The 22,411-nt window shown below is 33.2% G+C and overlaps 1 protein-coding gene across 7 annotated transcripts in view; it reads right to left on the bottom strand.

Annotated features, from left to right (window-relative positions):
• LOC114336678 (neprilysin-2-like) overlaps nucleotides 1–22,411 on the bottom strand; it is a 132,638-nt gene that overhangs the window by 59,854 nt on the left and 50,373 nt on the right. For all 7 annotated transcript variants that reach the window (XM_050653829.1, XM_050653830.1, XM_050653832.1 and 4 more), the window contains one exon: nucleotides 11,379–11,679. In XM_050653829.1, the coding sequence (XP_050509786.1) occupies nucleotides 11,379–11,679 (301 nt within the window). The remainder of the gene's footprint in view (nucleotides 1–11,378; nucleotides 11,680–22,411) is intronic.

Raw genomic sequence — 22,411 nt, 5'->3', positions numbered from 1 at the left:
TTATTTCATGAATAAAACTGTTTAAACCCAAAATTTTATTGTAATTTATTTATGTAAGTACAAATTAGTACAATTAAACACACAGTTGTTATAAATATTTTACGGTTAAAAGTCATCACTTTTATAATTTTTAAAACAATAATTGTCATTAATGTCACTGAATGTATTTATTCGTAGCAACGAAGGGCATCTGACGTAATATACTTGACGACGGGATATTATCAAAAATTATAAGTTTAATTTTTATTTCTGTAGCTTTCTACTGGTCAGAATCTCCTATGAATGAAATAATCATATTAATATACTGAATTAATAATTTAAACAAGTACCAGTTATCCAAGAACATTCAAAAGCCATCTATTTAAAGAAAATCATGACATTGTCAAGTAATGTTTACATATCCATACCAGTGAGAATTTTACTACACGTAATTTGCCGTGTAAAGACGGAAAAAGTAGGGATAGCCGTAAAATATTTGCGCCTTTACTCTTAAGCGGAAAGCAATGTTTATTTTTCAAATAAACATTTCTTTTTGTTTTGTGACAGCAGTAAAATTTTGAATTAAATAAATTACATACATTCTTCTTTGTGTATCAATAAATTTAATTAAAAATTTTTTCGTGGACACCCGATATAAATAATTAGGTTAGTGCTTATATTACTGAATAGAGAACTGAATAATATTTCAAATGAGATATCACATGACTCCTATTTTTATTTAAAAAAATCGTCGATTTCATCATGAACGTTCAGATGGATGACGTCAATGATAGATGACGTGATATATTATGCCAAAAATCGTAATTTAAAAGGAAAAATCGACACGTTTCGGGATTTATCTCCAAAATCACCCATTCTCGAGAAAATTAATTTATTCCAACTCAAACGTCCTCACTGCATAGAGCTAGTCGGAAAAATGAAAGAATACCCATGAACGAACATTATAAAACACGCTGTATTTTCCTGTCACCGTGTCACAAAGAAAATTGCCAGGCGCAAATACATGTGATAATAATTATTACATGTACTCACTCTGGCCAATTTTTTGTATGACACGATCACAGGAAAATACAGCGTGTTTTATAATGTTCGTTCATGGGTGTTCTTTCATTTTTCCTACTGCATAAATAATTTCTGCGGTAACACAGTTAAGTAAGACGATCTGTACAATATTTCTATATGTCCACATTCTTGGTAAATTTATTATTAATAATAATTTTATGGCACTCTTCATACTCGTAAATAGACAGTTTCTTCGACATTATCGACATTCAACTTTAATACTTAAATTGAGCCATTGCATATTCAACTGCTCAGTGTCCGTTCATATCTTAGCATTTACTAGGATATGTCATCGACGTGGGAAGTAAAGTTTAAAAAAGTGAACTGTTTTCTTACTTTATAGGCGAGCGGCAGCAACCCCTAAAATCACGTTATACCGCCACGAAAATCAACTTTCAGGTGAATGACCAATGGACAATTCGACGGAATGGGACGTTTCATCGCCGCCGGTTCATCGCCGCCGTTTCGATGCTGCCGGTTCATCGCCAGTCCATTTCATCGCCGGCCGTTTCATCGCCTGCCGTTTCATCGCCAGTTAGTCAGTTGATCTTGTATTATGGGAGATGACACGACACGACGTTAAATTCAGTTCAAAACTTATGACAAATAAATAGATAAAAAATATTATTATATTAATTTACTGTTCTATTTTTACTTCCCCTAAATTTGATACTAAACAGTATTAAATTTGTAGTGTTAAATTATATTGTATATTATAAAAGTTTAAAAGTCTATTAAAAGATTAAGTATGGCAACAGGAATGGTCATATCTCGCATTTCCTAGAATTCCTAAATAATACTAAAAATAAATAATAAATGTAACTGTCGAAAATTGGTCGAAAATTCGGAAATATATCAGTTAGCGATTAACTGACTGGCGATGAACCGGCGGCATCGAAACGGCCGACGATGAATCGGCCGGCGATGAACTGGCGGAATCGAAACGGCGGCGATGAACTGGCGGCGATGAAACGTCCTAGACCCACAATTCGACGTAGATCTCAGGATCGAATTGCTTTGTAATGCCCCTTTGTCCGCTTCTTCTCGATCGACGATGGTAAATAAATGTTTGAGTGTGGAGTAAAAATATGGTTTTATTGACAGCTACGTATAATTACACTAAATATGTTGTTCAGGTAACTTTCTATGATAGACTGCCTTTCATGACAGCTACTGATAATAATTACACTCGGCGTAACTTCTAACAACGACTTACGCACTTGTTAACGAGGTAACTATTTCAATTAGACTGCAACCCAAAATAGTCCCCTTGGTAAATTTATAATCTCGTCAAAATATCCAATTCTTCAATAAGTTGCATGACAACCGAACTACGGACCTTGCGTTTTGAAAGGTTGCAACTACAGTTTAAAGGAAGCTATTGCAAAACTTATAAAGTTCAATTGGAAAATATATTATTTGGCAATTTATTAAGTTTGCAGGTTGAATGGACTCTAATTATTATTAAAATATTACTCGATGTTTCCCAATGTTTCAATTATACACGGTGAAACTATAAAAGTTTAGGAAGTTAAGAAAAAATGTGAGATTACAAATTAAGGGATTAATTTGAGATTGAACAACCAATATTGGTCATGCTTTATGTTTTGGAGGTGGCTGAATCCGAATATGAAGTTTATTTTATCAATAATTGGTGAAACTTGTCCAAAAATCAAATTTTATGCAAAAATGTGAAAAACCAATTTAGATGATTTTTCAAATTTAACTCGCTGTATCTTTGGTTGCTGTAAATATTTTCTTTCGAGAATTTAACTTTATCATCTTTAAAATAATTATTAGATAACAATGAGATTTGTCCGAGGTGTTTAAACGAATCAAAAGAGAATTTGTTAATTTTTAAACATTTTGTCGTCAGATTTCGTTAGTTTCATGTTTACTTAAAAAAGCTGAGTGACAACCTTTTTAGTTTATAATTTTAACCAACACAGCGTTAAAACATGAGTCATGAAAAAGTTTTTTGAAAAATTATATGTCAAAATATGTAATAGGAAAAAAGTAATGTGACTTTATAGACGAGGGGCACTCCCCCCCAAAAACGCTTATTTTTCGAGATTCTGACCACTGTGTGGCGAATGGCTAATTTTGATCATACTTTATATTTTTGATGGTGCTGAAAACGAAAATGAGGTTTATTTTAAATTTTAGGTGGGAGAACATTGTCAAAATCGCAATTTTACTCTAAAAATAAAAAAATGTTCACTTATTCTAACGTGTAATGGTCTCGATGTTTCACCTAAATAAAATTGATCGCATTCACAAGGTATTTTATAAATGCAATTTTTTGTTCTTTCTTGTTCATTGTTAGGTTTAGTTTTAGATAGAATAGATCTCAATGTGTTTTTTGTTTTGAATGTTGTTGAAATGTTGAGTTTCTTTCCTATTGTTTTAAATTTCTTGGATAGTCCTTTTATATATTATGGTATTGATATTTTCCTCGTATTATTTCTTGTGAATGTTGTAGGGTCCCGTTCTAAGTTGTTCTGTTCCATTCGATCCAATCTTGACAATTCCTTATTTATAAACAATAAAGGATAATCATTTTTTAATAAAACAGATGTTAACATTTGTTTTTCTTCTAAAAGTGAATTTTCGTTAGAACAAGTAATTTTGGCTCTATCATATAAGGATTTAAGGATTCCATTTTTTACGTTGATGTTGTGATTTGATTTGTAATTGAGATATCTGTTGGTGTGTGTTGGTTTTCTATACACTTGAGTCTCATACCCAGTATCCTTCTTTGAGACTAAAACATCGAGGAATAGAAAAGTGTTATTGTATTCCTTTTTCATTGTAAATTTTATTGTCTCTTCTTGATCGTTTATAGTATTCAGGTATTTATTATTTATTTATTATTTATATATTTTTCTTTATTGAAAGTAAAGTAAATATAAGACCAAATACTTACGATGTCGGGATAGTATCACGAGGTTTTTTCCTGGTTTTGCCTCGTGATTTACTATGGAATCTCTAACGCGAGAATTTTACTGTCATCGTTGCATTTGGTTGTCTTTCTAAAGACGGATCACATGCTATGATTTTTTTTGTGACGGATATTCTTGAGTTGGGATTGATTTCATGTAATCGAATGAACTATCTTTTAGTAAAGTCGTCCCAGGAACGTAACTCATAAATATTGGCGATATCATTTTAAAGTCTTCTACTTTAAAATGTATAATATACGTCTGAATTTCCAATATAAATGAGTCAGATTAAATAAATTATTAGAAGAATTTTTTTACTTAGAAACAACATTTTTGTTTAATCGAGTAGTATTTTGTATTTTGACAACGACACCCGATTTGGGCGTCGAAACGTTAATAAAATAATTTTTTCAATTTAATTGTGACTAATTTCCCATCTAAATAGTTAATGACTTAATTAACTTTTTATAAGATTTGTCGATAAAATTCTACAATTTTCCATGACAATAAAGCATATTTCTATTCTATTCTCTTCTAAAAACTTGATGCCCAAACTTTAAAATTGCTATACTGAAAAAATTGTTTTCAAGCACATACATGCTTTCTATGCCATCGATGTATTAGCATATATATTTTTGTATAACAAATATAAAATCTAATTAAAAATCTATAACAATGACGTTAAATGCTTTAATCAAAATATTTTAAAACCCTTAATAAACATTGTTTTCTACTAGGCCATAAATAGTATATTAAGTATGGAGAACGGTAAGGGTTTTATACCGATCGAAGACAATTGTTTGGAGGAGGAGAGGAGCGACGACTCCAATTATTGTCTGAGATCGGTTACCCTTAACGTTCGACATGTTTATAACGTTTTTTGCACGATTGATACCATTATAAATTATAAAATTAAACATTTTCGTCATATTGACTAGTTTTATTCATTTTATCAAGATAGATAATTTGGTTGTTAGGTAGTAACTAGGGTGAATACCAACAATGGAGAATTGAGTTTTTATTTAGTTGTCAATAATTTTAAGTACAATTTTGATTATTATAAATTAAAACATGAGCGAAAGTGAATTTGAAGAAATTGAACGGGCTTGGGAAGAACGGTGTTCCGCAATTATTCCCGAAAAATCCAAAATCCGTTATCAAAATACCTACCAAAGTTTCAAAAAATGGTTCGAAGGCAAGAATTTAAGAATCGAAGAAAAGACTCTATTGGCATATTTCGTTCAAAGACATATGCAGTTGAAAGCTCCCGGAAGCCTCTGGGCAGAATATTCAATGATTAAATCCACCGTTTTTCTTTATGATGGCATTGATATTTCCAAGTTTTCAACTTTGATCGCGTATTTGAAGAGAAAAATTAACAAATTGTACCATAAGTTTCAATATTAATAAATAATTCGTTAATTTTCTTTATTATTTCAAAAAATAAATTAAAATTAAGAGATTTTTTAACTCGACGGTAAGTGAATTACTTACCGTCGAGTTGGAGTACTTACCGTCGAGTTGGATTACTTACCGTCGAGTTGCTAGTAAATGTCACCTACTGACGTAAAATCTGTCACGGTAAACAGTCAAAAATGATCAATCGTGCAAAAAAATTCTTTCCAGCCGCCCTTAACGTTTCCAAACCGTATATATGATGAGTGTATATGTACGGAAGCAGCTTCAACCGTATTTTAAATATTTGTTTTGTAGGTTGATGTACTTCCGTATATACGTCTATGAATCTCATTTCCATCTCTGTGAGATATTCGCTTCTGCAAAAACATCTTTACTACATCGTAATCGGATAGAGTATCGATACCGTGTATTTAGAAATAAATCATTTTATTTCGTCTAACTCTTAATGTAAGATATCGATTTGGAGAAGCTTTCGGTGTTGATGTTTGAAATTTTATATACAGAAAAAATTGACTGAGGTATTTTTACATGGAAAATTGTCGTGACGAAAGTTTGTGACAATTTTTTTATTACTATTTGTTTTCTTCTGCTTCATCTAGTATGTAGACCTTTTTTGTTATCTACAGTCAAAGCTTCATAAGTTTTACTCCAATAAAGATTACGTGAATTATAATATTTCTGTTCCTTATTTTCTTTTCCAAGTTTTTGATCCTTTTAGCTTGTGTTTTCATTTCTTCTATAGTTTTGCAATTTTATCTCTTAATTTGTTTACTTCCTAGTTGTAGACTATGTAGCTTTCTGCACATACGATGACCTCTATATAACATAGGAGGTCATCAGAAGGGGAGCATGGATATATATGATCAATATAGAACCTACTGATTTCTCCCCTTCGCCTTGAGTATGTATATTACTATATAAAAATAATAATCCAAAAGACTGAATTAAGTTTTATTTAAAACAAGCAAAATAACACAGAGGATAGCATACACATATTTAAGTCTAAATCATTAATATCTCCAAATTTAACTAGGATGTGACAAACGAGACAAAAGCTTTATCTAAGATTGAGAATTTGAAATGTATTATGAGAACATGGTGGGGGGCGGAGCCCCAAACAGCCTTGACTTTTTATAAATCATATTAGATACTTTACAAAACAAAGCTTTGCAACTCTGCATTGGTGCAATGAAATTACCTCCAATTGAACCGTTAAGAGTAGAAACTGTGGAACCTCAATTATTGACCTGAGAAGGCAATTATTGGCAGAAAAAATGATATCAAAGTGCAAAGTCAAACATTTATCACTTACTCAAAAGATCTCCACTCTAAATATTCAGGACCTTACAGGATCATACTGGTCTAATAGAAACTCACCTCCTTTATGTGAAGGATTTAGAAACTCAATAGACTTCTCCCTTACAACAGTTAAAGTCAACTTAGATGTTTTATTGTTGAACATTCAAGTAATTATACCTAGATATTCTGAATTAAGATATCTTAATAATGACATAATCAATCAGATATTAAACAAATATCAAATGTATACTGCTATTTACACATATGCATCAAAAGATCCTTATGGCACAGGAGCGGCGTTTATTGTCCCACTGCAAGTACAACGCAGATTTAAATTGAATAGAAAAACATGCATTTTTACAGCAGAAGAATTTGCTATTTTGAAAGCTATAGAATTTATAATGGAAAATAAGATTTCATACTCCATATTTTTTTCCGATTCACTTTCGGTTTTAAATAGTTTACAATCACATTTACAAATCAACTCCGCATATAGTCATCCTTACATAGCCAAAATAAAAACTTTGCTCTCTCAAATGCAAAAAACTAGAAAATTTATTTTTGTGTGGGTGAAAGGACACTCAGGTTTACATTCAATGATTAAGTTGATAAAGCGGCTAAAGAAAGTGCATACAGTTGGGAGAAGATGTTACACCCTTATTAACATTAGATGAGAGAATAAATATTGCTAAGGATAATTTATATAAAAATGGTCTAAACAATACAAACATTTTATTTTGACAAAAGGCACAAGATGTACATTGCTAAAACCGGATATGCAAAACAATTACTAATTTAAAAATTACGATTATCCGAGAAGTTCCATAACAACCATATTTATCTCGGACGAAGTTTGGACATGCTTGCTATCCGGCACATTTATACAAAATAAAAATAATTGATAACAATCTTTATGATATTTGCAATGAAATGGCGGACTTAGATCATATATTTTTTAATTGTAAGAAGTACACACATCAATCCGACATTCTTACAAAAATTTTAAGAAGTTTAAACGTTTACGGTCCTTATAATGTTATGTACCTTTTGGCACTGAGTGATAAACGTATTTTTGATTTTATTTTGTTTTTCCTATATGACTGTAAAATTAAGTTATAGAATGACTAGATTAGGTTGTAACCTTAAATGTCTTTCCTTTTGATTTCCTACATGCCTGCCTTACCGTGTGGGGTGGGTATATAGGTAATCAATAATTAATAAAAAAATGCTAAGAGAAACCGTTGGATGAGAACAGTGTGACCCTTGTTCTTATCCCAAAACGTTTATTAAGATTAAATTAACAAAAATTCACTTTGAAAATAAAATGTTCATTATATCTATTCTTAACAAAAAGGTCGGTCAGACTAAGATAACCTTAAATTAGATTACTAATTAGATAGTTTAGATAAGATATATTATGTTTACACAATAGGTACAAAGCCACAAAGACTTTGAACAATAAAAAATAAATATACTAGCAGAATGGCTATTATCAAGTTGTGAATAAAATAGCCATAAACCAGAGTAGCTACAAAACCCAATTTGAAAAAAATTATATAGACATTACAATTATTATACAATACAGTAAAAATTTCTAAGCAAACATAAACTATTCTTATCGGTTAAGCTGTTTAAATCGCGACATAATGTGAAATACACAACAATATAAATTCGCAACAAAATGTATTTAACAATATTATACAAGTATAATAGTGTTATACAAGAATACTAAACTTGATACATGGAAGTTTACACAAACCTTGAATCCCCTCGTGGGATTGGAGGGTAGCACTTGCTACCACGCTGCAAAGACACCACTTTGTCTTCAGCACGCCAGGAACCAAATAATTTTGTCTATTTTCTGAAGCGGCGGTTGATGAAATGATTATTGTTTTTCGAAAATGACCCGATTGGCGGGCGTACAATAATTGAAAAAGTGACATGAAATTTCATTCAGAGAGACAAACAGTCTATTGTTTGATGTTGGTTAGGTTTTGGTAAAGGAAATATGGACCAACTATATGAGGGAAAACAAAACTAGCAAAAAGTATGTCGATATTTCAAAAATATTGCAATATAAAACTGCTGTCTAATTAAATCATTTGTTTTTTTTTGTTATATTTATCTTTCATTCGTTTTAAACGATGGAGAAATTCATCCATTTTAAGCTACTCTAAGCGATAAGAGTTTCAACCGAGGTCAATTCTTCGAAGGGTTTGCGCTTCTTTCAATCAGCTTGTGTGAGATCCTTTCTATTAGTTAATTTTCTATATTCTTTTTATTTTTTACTAAGGAGTATGTCTCCTTCAATCATTACATTTAACATATGCCATTATTTAAATTAAGTAAGCTATTTACTGGTCTGTCCTTAAATTATTATTGTAGAAGTACTAATAAATTTTTGTAATTTCACTGCAAGTTTGATTCCATAAGTTCAGATATTTGTATTACAGAACTACCTATTTTGTTCAAAGTTCCAGCATTCAATTTATTGTTAAAGTCAGCACAATGTAGATATATTGCAAGTATTTTGCGCATCCATCATTTTATTTTCTTCGTCTTTCATCATCTAAAGCATGCAAATTACCATAATCTCCCTTTGTTACAAATATCCCATAGTTTCTTTAAATGACTTTACAGTTTGCTCAAAATCAGCAGATAGACGAACTCTGTCGTCGGATCCAACTCAAAAGTTGATTTAAAGCTCCATGTACCCCTTTCACCGTCAGTGTATCTATTTAAAAGTTATTCGGTGGAAGTTTTACTGCCACCGTGGCTTTTATTTAGCCGTAAACTTCTTTTACAACAAAACTCCCAACATGTAAAGGAAAATTCCGAAATGAACCATTTATATTCTAACCTAAACTAATCTCGACATTTGTTCCGTTAAATTCAACAACAATCGACGATTTCTCGGTAATTTGCTCCGAATTTGATTCTGTACAGTGACGGATCAGGCCGGAAAGGCTTCGTTCATTAAATCTGCTATTTCCTTTACAGTTAACTTTTTATTTTCTAAAACAACTATATTGAGTTTGTTATAAAACGTGGAACGTTATACATGTCACATATTTATTAATTTATATCTAAATAAATATTTTTTCTACAACAACTATTCAAAATGCACTTTTCTGCACAGTTTTATTTTGAAAAACTTAACATTTTCTTACAGTATATGATAGATGACATTAGTGTGCAGAAAACTGACGTTTCTGTGCCGGAAAGTTCTTTTTTCTATGGATGTTATACAATATGTAACTTCTTTCACTACTTACATACATTCAAAACGAACAATTCCTCACGCAGTGAGAAAAGTCAGCCATTGCGGTGAGAAATATTTTTTCTCACGGGTTCTTCTACGGTCTTCCATACTATGATCGCCGTTTCCATGGTAACATGCACAATACAAACACAATTGATATTTTCAAATAAAAGTGTTAAAGCAAAACCTACCAGGAATTACCTTTCAAAACTGTTCAAAAATAACTGTTAGTTAGAATTTAACAAAATAAGGTATATAAATTTTAAGAATATTAAATACCTACATGTATATGTATTTTATTTCAATTTATGCGGATAATATTAAACTTAAAGCACCTAAGTTACTTAATTTTGAAGTTTGAACTCTTGACAAAACCGCATCCATATAAAAAGTACAGTGTACAATACATGAGAATATGATATATTTCTCCCTCGCTTGATTTGCGCAACAAACTTTTGCGCTCGTGAGAAATAATATGTCTTTTTCTCACTTGTTGTACAATATACTACTTTCTATGGACGCTATACAATCTGCAACTACTTCTCTCACTACTTACATATATTCAAAATGAACAATTTCTCATGCAGTGAGAAAAGTCGGCCATTACAGTGAGAAATATTTTTTCTCACGGGTTCTCGTACGGTTTTCCAATATATGATCGTCGTTTCCATGGTAACATGCACAATACAATCACAATTAATGTTGTCAAATAAGATGTGTTGGTGCAAAACTTACCAGAAATTACCTTTCAAAACTGTTCAAAAATAACTGTTAATTAAACTTTTAAATAAATAACGTAAGTATATAAATTTTAAGAATATTAAATACATACATGTATATGTATTTTATTTCAATTTTTGTATATAATATACGGAAAAGCACCTAAATTATTTAATTTTGAAGTTTGAACTCATGACAAAACAGCATCCATAGAAAAAGTACAGTGTACAACACATGAGAAAATGACATATTTCTCCCTCGCTTGATTTGTGGCCCTCGCCCCGTGCCTCGGCTCGTGAGAAATACTAGATTATAATGCGGCTGTAGTTTCGTGTTGCAACGAAATTGAAAATGGTTATTCATTTTTGATTTAAATGTATTCATTTATTTAGAATCCAGAGAAAACTAATAAATAAGTATTTTTGAAAAACTTAGAATAAAAAATTACGTTATTACCCAGGGATCACCGATATTATTTTTCTCAGGATTCGAAAAAAAAAATGAATACATTTAAAACACATTGAAAATTTTGATCGGCGACGTTTCGCGCATTTCCCCTTAAAAGCTTTCTTGGAAAGAGACATGTGTTATCAAAATAATAGAAAAAAAAAAAGAATACAGAGTATTCAAGCAGAGTTTTGACTAAATTAATTTGTTAGAAAAAACGTACTCACGCCTATAACGTATCTGGAATTGGCTCCCCGATCGTCTTTCTCCACAGTCACCCGAAAAAAGACATCGGAGCTAACTCCCAACTGCCGAAGTTTATGTACCGACTCCATCCAATCGAACTTCTTGTCGTCCCAATTATAGCCATGCAGGGTGGGCCAGCCTACGCTCATTTCCAAAATTTCTTTTATCTTTTTTAATCCTTGGCGGGCTATGGCCGTTTCGTTCATGCAAGCTCGATAAAACTTTTTGGCGGTGTTGAAGGATTTCGGATCCTCGCGCAGTATTGGCCTTTCCAGCATTTCTCTGAAACGAACAGAATGGAAGATAAATATTTTAAATAAATAAAAGGTTTCCGCAACAAAAGCTGCTTCGATTGTTTTTTGTTGTAAAACGTTAAATTATCTCTTTGTCAAGCTCTTTATTGAAATTAAATGGCAAAGATAACAGTTTTGTTTATTTAGAAGCTACGTTTAGCTTAAACTAAGAATTATTAAGTTTATCTGTATAAAATACTAGAAATCAATAATATTACAAGACCGTTTCTGTAATTATTGCCCTTTATAAGAAACTCCCTCTGTTGAAAGCATTGAAACAATGCCTAAGACACTGTCGCTACATTAACATAATCAAATATATCTACCAAAATGCAACGGCAAGCGTAAGACGATCTGAAGACGAAACAAATATATCAGCCTCATAAAAATGACGTAGCAGGGTTACAAAGCCGCAGTCAGAATAAATGAAGAACTGACTCCCTTGTGCCATCAACATGGGAGTGAGACAGGGAGACGCACTATCAACTATGCTGTTCAACCTAGTTCTTGAGGCAGTCATTAGAAAAACCAATGTAACCGGCCATATTACTACCAAAATAGTACAAATTTCTACATATGCAGACGATGTATCTATAATTAGTGGAAGTAAGCAACGACGAATGAAAACGTTCGAGGAAATTGATCCTTAAGGACGAAAAAAAAGCTTAAAATAAACGAAGCACAAACGAAGTAGGTACATGACCTTAAAAAGAATACTTGATAATGAAAATAATATCGCAATAGGCAACTATACCATTAAATGTGTGAATGACTTCACATGTATGGGCACAGGAATTTTCTTCTTCTTCTTATACTTGTTGTAGATCTGTCGACCTGTTAATTCCGACGTTTAATTATTTCCTGATAGGTAGACTGCCAGCTATTTTCCCATTTTTTGGTGGTTTCCCGGTGGACGCTTGCCAGCTGGTTCTTCTTCTAGCGCAATTCTTGGTAGTCTGTGCTCCTCCATTCTTTTTACATGACTGAACATTTATCTTCGTCTTTGCCTACCCCATCTTACTATACCTTGCATCTTACTATATCTTACTGATTATGTTGATTCGTATCCTATTCCTTCTTGTCTTCACTTCAGTTGCTCTTAGTGTCTTTATTTCGGCTGTTCGTAGCATGCTTTTGGTTTTATTGGCGTCTTCTCTTGATTCAATACCATAGGTCATAACAGGTCTGATGCAAGTTTTATAAATTCTAATTTTGCTGCCCATTCTCATATATGGGTTATTGTTTATTTGTCCTCTGAGGTCTCTGGCTGGGTCATGATAATTTGATAAATCTACACCTAGATACTTGAAAAAAATAAGAGTATGAGATGCCTCAGACCGACACTAGGACGATGTCAGATAATATCATTAATGGGAAAAGACGAAAATGAAGTCACAACTACAGAAAACATACTGAAACGAATGGAAGAATTTTATATGGAACTCTACAGAACACATCAACAAGAAGATGAAATGAGACCAGCACGGAAATTAATAAAAAATGTTGGATCGGAAATAATGTCAAAAGTAATAATTTCAGAGGTACCTAACTACAGCATTGGGAAACATGAAGAGAAATAAAGCTGTAGGAGGAGATGGGATTACCACAGATATGATAGAAGGAGGTAAGAAACTCATTCCAATTGTAACTAAGCAAGCTTATAGACCGTTGTTTACACCAGGGCAAAGTCCCTAAGAGCTGGAACAACTCTAAAATAATCTTATTACATAAGAAAGGTGATAATCGAAAGTTGAAAAACTACAGGCCCATCAGTCTATTGTCACACCTATTTAAAATACTCACCAAATACTCAACACGAAAATTAGATGAATACCAACCATATGAACAGGCAGGTTTTAGAAAAGGCTATTCAACTTCCGATCACCTGTTAATCACAAAAATAATAATAGAAAAATGTAACGAATACAAGTTTTCAGTTTTTATAGCATTTGCAGACTACGAAAAAGCTTTCGACACTATACATGGCTGTAACACACGGCCGTAATAAACGCAATGCAAAATTGTAGAATAGACAGCAGATATATTACCTTAATAAAAGAAACTATGAACCAAGCTACAGCTACATACTACCTAAATGAAAATGAATACACGAACCCTGTACCATTAAACAGGGGAGTCAAACAGGGAGACACTCTATCACCCAAACTGTTCACCTTAGTTTTCGAGGACGTTTTTAAAAACCTAAATTGGAAATATAAGGGAATAAACATCAATGGCCGCTACCTCAGTAATCTACGATTTGCGGATGACATAATCCTGATACCTACTGACCTACAAGAGCTGCAAACCATGCTTTCAGAACTACATACAGAATCTTCTAAAATAGGACTGAAAATGAATTTAAACAAAACAAAAGTCATGCACTCCGAAGAAACGATGACAATAATAAACAACAAAGTTATAGAAAAAGTTGAAGAATATATATACAGTAGAACCTCGATAACTCGGATTAATCGGGACCGCGGCCGATCCGGGTTATCGAAAATCCGGGTTAGCCAGAGAGCGTGGTAAAAATTAATAAAATACGGTATACTTATAGATGAAGTCCATTATAATTAAAATAACATGAAATATATATGCACAGTACACATCTAACTTACCTTATAGTTGTGTAGAGTATAGTATAGACCAGCGGTTCTCAACCTTTTTTACTCAGTGACGCACTAACGTAATCCTTACAGATTCGCGACACCCTTATATGTACAAATTTTTGCTATTGCTAGGTAAGTACAGTAAACAAGATCTCCCGCTTTGCGCAACTATTCATAACGCAAGTTATGTCGGTTAAATTTTGAAAACAGTTAGAGAGGAAACAATTACGGATTGGCACTTTATTGATTGGTATAACGTGGTATATACCTAATAGTTAAAAAAATGGTTGAATGCATAATTGGTATATTATAACAAGTAATAAAATATAAATAAAAATATCGTATTCGTAAATCTCGCGACACACCTGATAGGTTCTTCCGGCACACCAGTGTGTCGCGCCACGGTGGTTGAGAACTGCTGGTATAGACTATAGACAGTACAGAGTATTGTTCATTTCTAGGTAAAAAAAATTCAGGCAATTTCGGTTGTGTCAATTTCGTCTGCCATCGGAACAATGTTATTGAACAATGTTATGCTATTTTAGAACAGTGGCTCTTTCATTGTTTAAAATACCATTGTTTAAAAAATAATTTTTTAAAAGACAGTTGGAAATAAATAAAGGAATAGCAGGTGCCTGTTGTTTGCGATAGCCCGAGATAATGAACATCGCTCTGCCGCCGCCGCCGTGTGCCATGAGTCATTTTTACTATCGTATACATAGTTCAAATTACACAAATATCCATTATCTCTCAAATATTATATAATGGTCGAGAATATATAAAGAGAAGTTTTATCAATGAAACTCGATATTTTTAAGACATTCCAGAAGAAGCTACAGATAAAATGTTTTAACATAATACATACATTTTTATTCGTGAAAATCGGTCCGGGTTAGCCGGACTTCCGGGTTATCGGGGGCCGACTTATCGAGGTTCCACTGTACTTAGGACAAAAAATAATACTAAATAGGGAAATTCAAACGGAAAAAATAAAAAGAAGAAGAAAGTTAGCATGGGCAGCATTCGGCAAACTGAACTATATACTCAGAAATCAGCAAATTCAACTACATCTTAGATCTAAAGGTTGTGATGCATGCATTATTCCGATATTAACATATGGGGCACAAACATGGACAATCACAAAAAAATATGAACATACTCAGAGTCACTCAACACTCGATGGAAACAGCAATGCTTGGTATATTACTTAAGGACCGGAAAACAAACACATGGATAAGACAGAAAACCAAAGTCACCGATGTGGTACAAAAATCACTAAAATTGAAATGGGAATACGCTGCACATGTAGCTAGGAGCGATCTTAACAAATGGCACAGAACAATTCTAACCTGGAGACCATACGAACACAAAAGACCCAGAGGCAGACCTCCTATGAGATGGACAGATGATCTGAAACGAACTGCCGGGAAAAATTGGCTACAAGTAAGTAACAACAAAAAACAATGGAAAGGAAGACTTGAAGAAGCTTATGTTCAGATGTGGACGTGAATGACTAGACGAAGAAGAAGAAGAAGAAGATATTTGAACTGTGTAAGCTGTTCTATAGGTTTCTCCTCTACTATGAGCTTGCATCCAATTGGATCTTTTGCAATGGTAATGCGTTTGTTAATGCACAGAAATCAATCAGAAGAATTCCGTAAGTAGTGAAATTAACGCACGTACTTCCAGCGAGAATCGTACATACTATGCTAATAAAATATTGCTGTCTTCTAAATTATTAGACAAAAGAACCAGAATGACTGTCTACAGAACATCGATCAGACTCGTAGTAACCTATGATTGTGAAACGTGGATGATGACAAAAAAGATGAAGCCCAATTCAGGACATTCGAGAGAAAGATACTGAGAAAAGTATATACCCCGGTGCAAGAGGAACAAGGCACATGGAGAATCAGAAGAAACGATGAGGCTAATGAACTAAGTAAATAAAGGGTAAGATATTGTAAGATTTGTGAAAAGCCAAAGACTCTCATGGCTGGGACATGTCCACAGAACAGAAGATGCAAAAACAGCAAAGAAAATATTACAATGGAAGCCCATACGAAGACGAACAGAGGAAGGCCCAGGACGATATGGTTGGATGACGTGGAAGACGACCTGAAAACCATGAATATAAGACAATGGAGGAGAAGGACATAAGATCGATCTGAATGAAAGGACATAGCCAGAAAGGCAAAGACCCATCCAGGATTATGATGTCGAAAGAAGAAGAAGAAGAAGAAGAAATAATGCAAAGTTTAGAAATCTGACTGATACAGCAGGTTTTTGGTATTAATCTACTATAATGTGAGTGTTTTACGTGATGTATGCATTTACAAATATTTTTTTTCTCTTATTGTATTGTAGAATTTGTTTGACCTCAATACCCAAAAAAATTAATAAAATTTGTATTTCCAAAAAGTCAATTAAGTGACTACTTAATAAACAGAGAGAGAGACATCACAATATGAAAAACACATAATTGTTAAAAAGCTTTTTTCTACGAGCGTGCAAAATTGTCTACTTTCGCGCCCGCATTTTAGTTTAGAAAGTTTCACTTTTCCGCACGCGTGTTATTTTCCGCACGCGTGTTACTTTTCCGCACGCGGTTTTTACTTTCCGCACGCGTGTTAATTTAGATATGTTAATATGGCCTTAAAGTAATTATAATACATGCATACATATTTAGATATTATTTACTAATTTATTTCAAATATATCTTATTGTTTTCCTGTTTTAACGAAATTAACGCGACAATTCGATGAAATAAAATTATTTTGACATAATATTCGAAAATCAAATCGGTAGACAATAACAGTCGTTTTGAATCATCGTCATGGAAACCAAGATCGTCGTCATGCTAACTAATTATATTGAAAGTTTGGTTTTGACAACCTTGCCAAAGAATTAATTTGTGTATGTATTTTCGTATTAATTAAATTAATTGATTAAGATTTAGTAATTTTTTAAAGACTCTTAGAAAAAATATTGTTCCTAACTCTTGCAGAAAGTCTCTTTTCCGCACTCGACTGCTTGCCGAACTCCCGCTTCGCGTCGTTCGGCAAACTGCAGTCGCGTGCGGAAAAGAATGACTTTCTGCACTTGTTAGGAAAATAACTATTTAGCGTGTATTATCATGTAGAAATTATAGTAATAAATTTTAGTTTTATATTATTGAAGAGAATAAAATTTTTATAAATATTTTATGACAAAGATATAAATATTTAGAGCATTCGAAGCCCTTGCGCAGAATTTAGAGCCAACCAGTTGCTTAAGAAACAAATGCGAATTCATTGATAGCGATATTACCTTATTTGGGATTGGATCTCGTCCTGGGCGATATCCTCGACTGATCGAGATCACTGTCGGAATTCTCGATTATCTAGCAAGTGCGTGTTCTGCAGGAAATTGCCGCAGGAAAATCGATAAAAATCCTCGCATGGATCTGCTCTGATGTCGATGTGTTGGAAGATTTGGGTGGAGGGTCATAGTTCATAAGTTCATAAGGCAGTCAATAGAAAATCAATGCAACCGGCCTCATGGGTACCAAAACAGTACAAATTATTGCCTATGCAGACGATGCTATCAGAAAAAGCAAGGGATGGCTAATAGAAGCACACAAGGAAATTGATCCTGAAGCACGGAAAAGACGGCTTAAAATAAAACAAACAAAAAAGAAGTGCATGCCTGTCAAAAAAATACCTAACAATGAAAATTATATCGCAATCAACAGACAGCTACACTAAGCATGAAAATTAACCCACCACCTTAAAAATGGGACATATTTGATGTTTCGTATTGCCTAAACCTGTTGTCCGATTTAAGTGATTTTTTAACATGTTATAGCTTTGTTCGTCAAGAATATCGATGTAATAATATTATTGCCAAATAGGTAAGTGTCATTGTATACCGGGTGTAACAATGATAGTGTGTTTTTTCCTCAAAGTTTGGAACACTTTGTGGTATATTCTAGCGTATATAAAATATTGCAATTAAAACTTAACTGTAGACTTAGGCTTTCTTAACACTTTGCTTTTTGACACATTCGCTTATGTTGGATAATAAAAAAGTTAGGTACTTTAACAGCTAGCAACGTTCTCCATCAATACAGGGTGTTTCTAAATAAGCGCGACAAACTTTAAGGAGTAATTCTGCATGAAAAATAATGATCGTTTGCTTTATGAACATAAATCCGCAAATGCTTCGTTTCCTATATAAGGGATGTTGAACTTTTTCGTACAAACTGACGATTTTTTTATTGCTCTAAAACCGGTTGAGGTATGCAAATGAAATTTGGTAGGTTTTAAGAGGTAGTCATTGCGCATTTTTTCGCATACAATTAAAAATTTTATATTCACCATTGGCGTGCATACGGTTAATAAAACAGGGTAATATGACCCGTATGGACGCCAATGGTAAATATAAAATGTTTACTTGTATCTCAAAAAATGCGCAATAACTACCTCTTAAAACATACTAAATTGCATTTGCATATCTCAACCAGATTTAGAGCAAAAAATAAATCGTCAGTTTGTAAGAAAAAATTCAAAATCCCGTAGCTCGGAAACGAAGCTTTTGTGGTCATATGTTTATGAAGCAAGCGGTCATTATGTTTTCATGCAGAATTACCCCTTACAGTTTGTCGCACTTATTTAAAAACACCCTGTATTGATAAAGAACGTTGTTAGTTATTAAAGTACCTAATTTTATTATTATCCAACACAAGAGAATAAATCAAAAACCAAAATGTTAAGAAAGCCTAAGGCTACAGTTGAGTTTTAATTTTAATTTTTTATATACTCTAGAATATTCCACAGGGTGTTTAAAATTTTGAGGAAAAAACACACTATCATTGTTACACCCGATATACAATGACACTTATGTGTTTAACAACAATATTATTACGTCGATATTCCTGAAGAATAAAGCTATAACACATTAAAAAAATCACTAAAGTCGGACAACAGGTTTAGGTAATACGTGATATCAAAAATGTCCCATTTTTAAGATGGTGCGTTAATTTTGATGCTTAGTGTATATTATCATTGAACGTGTCGATGCCTTCACATAGCTGGGTACAGAAATTAATCAGAATAATTTCCTAAGTAGTGAATTTAGTGCACGTATTTCCAGTGGAAATGGTATATACTCTGCTAATAAAAGATTGATGACATCAAAATTATTACACAAAAGAACAAAAATGGCTATCTCCAGAACATTAATAAGACCCGTAATAATCTATAGTTGTGAAACCTGGATGATGACAAAAAAGATGAAAGCTCAACTCAAGAGATTCGAGAGAAAGTTACTGAGAAAAGTATATGGCCCGGCGCAAGAGGAAGACGGCAAATGGAGAATCAGGAGAAACGACGAGGTTAATGAAACTAAACGAAGGGTGCGATTTTGTAAGATTTGTGAAAAGTCAAATACTGTCATGTCCGGGACATGTTCAAAAACAAAAAAATGCACAAACAGCAAACAAAATATTACAACGGAAGCCCATAGCGAGACGAAAAAAAGGAAGTCCAAGAACGGGATGGTTGGATGACTTGGACGGCGACCTTAAAACCACGAATATAAGATAGGTAATGGAGGAAGAAGAGCACAATAAAGACCTGAATAGAAGGACCTAGCCAGACAGAAAAATACTCATACAGGGTTATGATGTCGAAACAAGAAGAAGAAGAAGAAGAAGAAGAAGAAGAAGAAAAAATGCAGAGCTTAGCAATATGCCTGATTCAGTAGGCTTTTGGTACCATTCTAGTATAATGTGATTGCATTTTCCGTGATTTATATACTGGGTTGGGCTAAAGAATGGAACCAAGCAAATATCTTTGAAACGAAAAGAACAATCTTCTTGAAACTTTGCATGCAAGTACAGTGACGCAAAACGCATCTGTTGCTATACTTTTTGTTACTAGTTCACTTCCGGTTTCAACGGAAATACCCTTAACTTATTTATTTTAAATGGGACACCCTGTATATTTTTGCAGATTTTGAAAGAACTTATTATTTTTAAAATAAAAATGTATACCATTTTTATTCAGTTGCAATGCGAAGGCAAAACAATCTTACTTTTCAATTAGAATACGGAGTTCAGTCCAGTCCCTTGAATCGCGATTTTCGGCTCTTATTGGAGCCTTCATCGGAAGGAACGTAGGCACTGTTCTCCATATTTTAACTGATTCGTATCGAGAGGTTTTCCCACCCATTGCAACTGAAGTGATGATAGTAGGTGGCTAGCGCCATCTGGCATTGAAAGACGAAGTAGTTTTCAATCCTAATAGTAAATTATTAATATTGAAAATATTAAAAACATTACTAAAAGATTTTTAAATTGAAAACTTATTGGTACACTTTCCTGGTGCCACCTCCAAGACTTCTACAATTTGCAAGTCAAATGGATGTTTTCAATTTAAAAATCTTTTAGTAATATTTGAATATTATCAATATTAATAATTTACTATTAGGATTGAAAACTACTTCGTCTTTCAATGCCAGATGGCGCTAGCCACCTACTATCATCACTTCAGTTGCAATGGGTGGGAAAACCTCTCGATACGAATCAGTTAAAATATGGAGAACAGTCCCTACGTTCCTTCCGATGAAGGCTCCAATAAGAGCCGAAAATCGCGATTCAAGGGACTGGACTGCACTCCGTATTCTAATTGAAAAGTAAGATTGTTTTGCCTTCGCATTGCAACTGAATAAAAATGGTATACATTTTTATTTTATAGTCGTATTACTCCGTAGAGTAACTAGGTGCATTTTTCCGTTGGAACTATACCAGTTGCAGACGGGGGATGTGAATTGCATAGTGTAGAATTCCTTCCCTCTCGTCTTCACTGCAGCATCCATTTGACTTGCAAATTGTAGAAGTCTTGGAGGTGTCACCAGGAAAGTGTACCAATAAGTTCTCAATTTAAAAATCTTTTAGTAATATTTTTAATATTTTCAATATTAATAATTTACTATTAGGATTGAAAACTACTTCGTCTTATTATTTTTAATTCATACATACCAAATTTGGAAGAAAAAAATAGTTAAAAAGTGTCTGTGGATAATTTTTTGTATTAAAAATAAACGAGTACTACCATCCATACTATAGACTAAAACTATTGTTGTATTTATTTGAATTTAGCATAGTAGGTAACTGTTACTGAACTAATTGACAGAAATAAGTTTTATTCAAAATGGTTCATTTAAGTGAAAGAGATCGCATTGAAATATTAATGATAATCGGTCATGGTGATCGTGTTAGAACTCATGACGAGGTGTGTAATATTTTTAATAAATTGCATCCTGAAAGAAATCCTATATCACGTTCAACGGTTACTAAAACATTGAAACGTTTTAACGCAGTTGGGATAATCAAAAATTTGCCAAAAACTGGACGACCACGGACTGCAACGAACGAAGTTATTAAACAAAATATTGCAATTGATTTAGAGGAATCACCTCAAACTTCCACAACAAATTTGGCACTAAACCATGGAATAAGTCAACGTTCTGTAAGGAAAATATTGAAAATGGAAAAATATCATCCGTATAAGATACAATTGGTTCAAGAATTGTCAGATGATGATTTTGACCGACGGCTAGAGTTTTGCGAACGAATGATGGACATTTGTAACAATGACGAACATTTTGCAAGTAATGTAGTGTTTTCCGATGAGGCAACTTTTTGCTTAAATGGAACCGTTAACCGCCATAACTGTAGGTATTGGTCGAATGAGAATCCTCGTTGGATTATTGAAGCACATACCCAACATCCACAAAAGTTAAATGTTTGGATGGGAATTGTTCAAAATATACTAATAGGCCCTTTTTTCATAGACGGAAATTTGAATGGTGACAAGTATTTAAATTTACTAAATAACCAAATTATTCCTGCACTTCAACAGAATGGCCAGTTACCACAAAATTTTTGGTTTCAACAAGATGGAGCGCCTCCCCACTATGATCGACGGGTTAGGGATTTTTTGGATATGAATTTTCCAAATCAATGGATTAGACGTAGAGGATTCCTAGAGTGGCCAGCTCGTTCTCCCGACCTCAACCCGTTAGATTTTTTTCTTTGGGGTTATCTAAAATCACGGGTTTACGTTA

The sequence above is a fragment of the Diabrotica virgifera genome, chromosome 6 (genome assembly GCF_917563875.1).
Source record: "Diabrotica virgifera virgifera chromosome 6, PGI_DIABVI_V3a".
In the NCBI taxonomy this organism is placed as follows: Eukaryota; Metazoa; Arthropoda; class Insecta; order Coleoptera; family Chrysomelidae; genus Diabrotica; species Diabrotica virgifera.
This window is presented reverse-complemented; position numbering and strand designations above follow the sequence as displayed.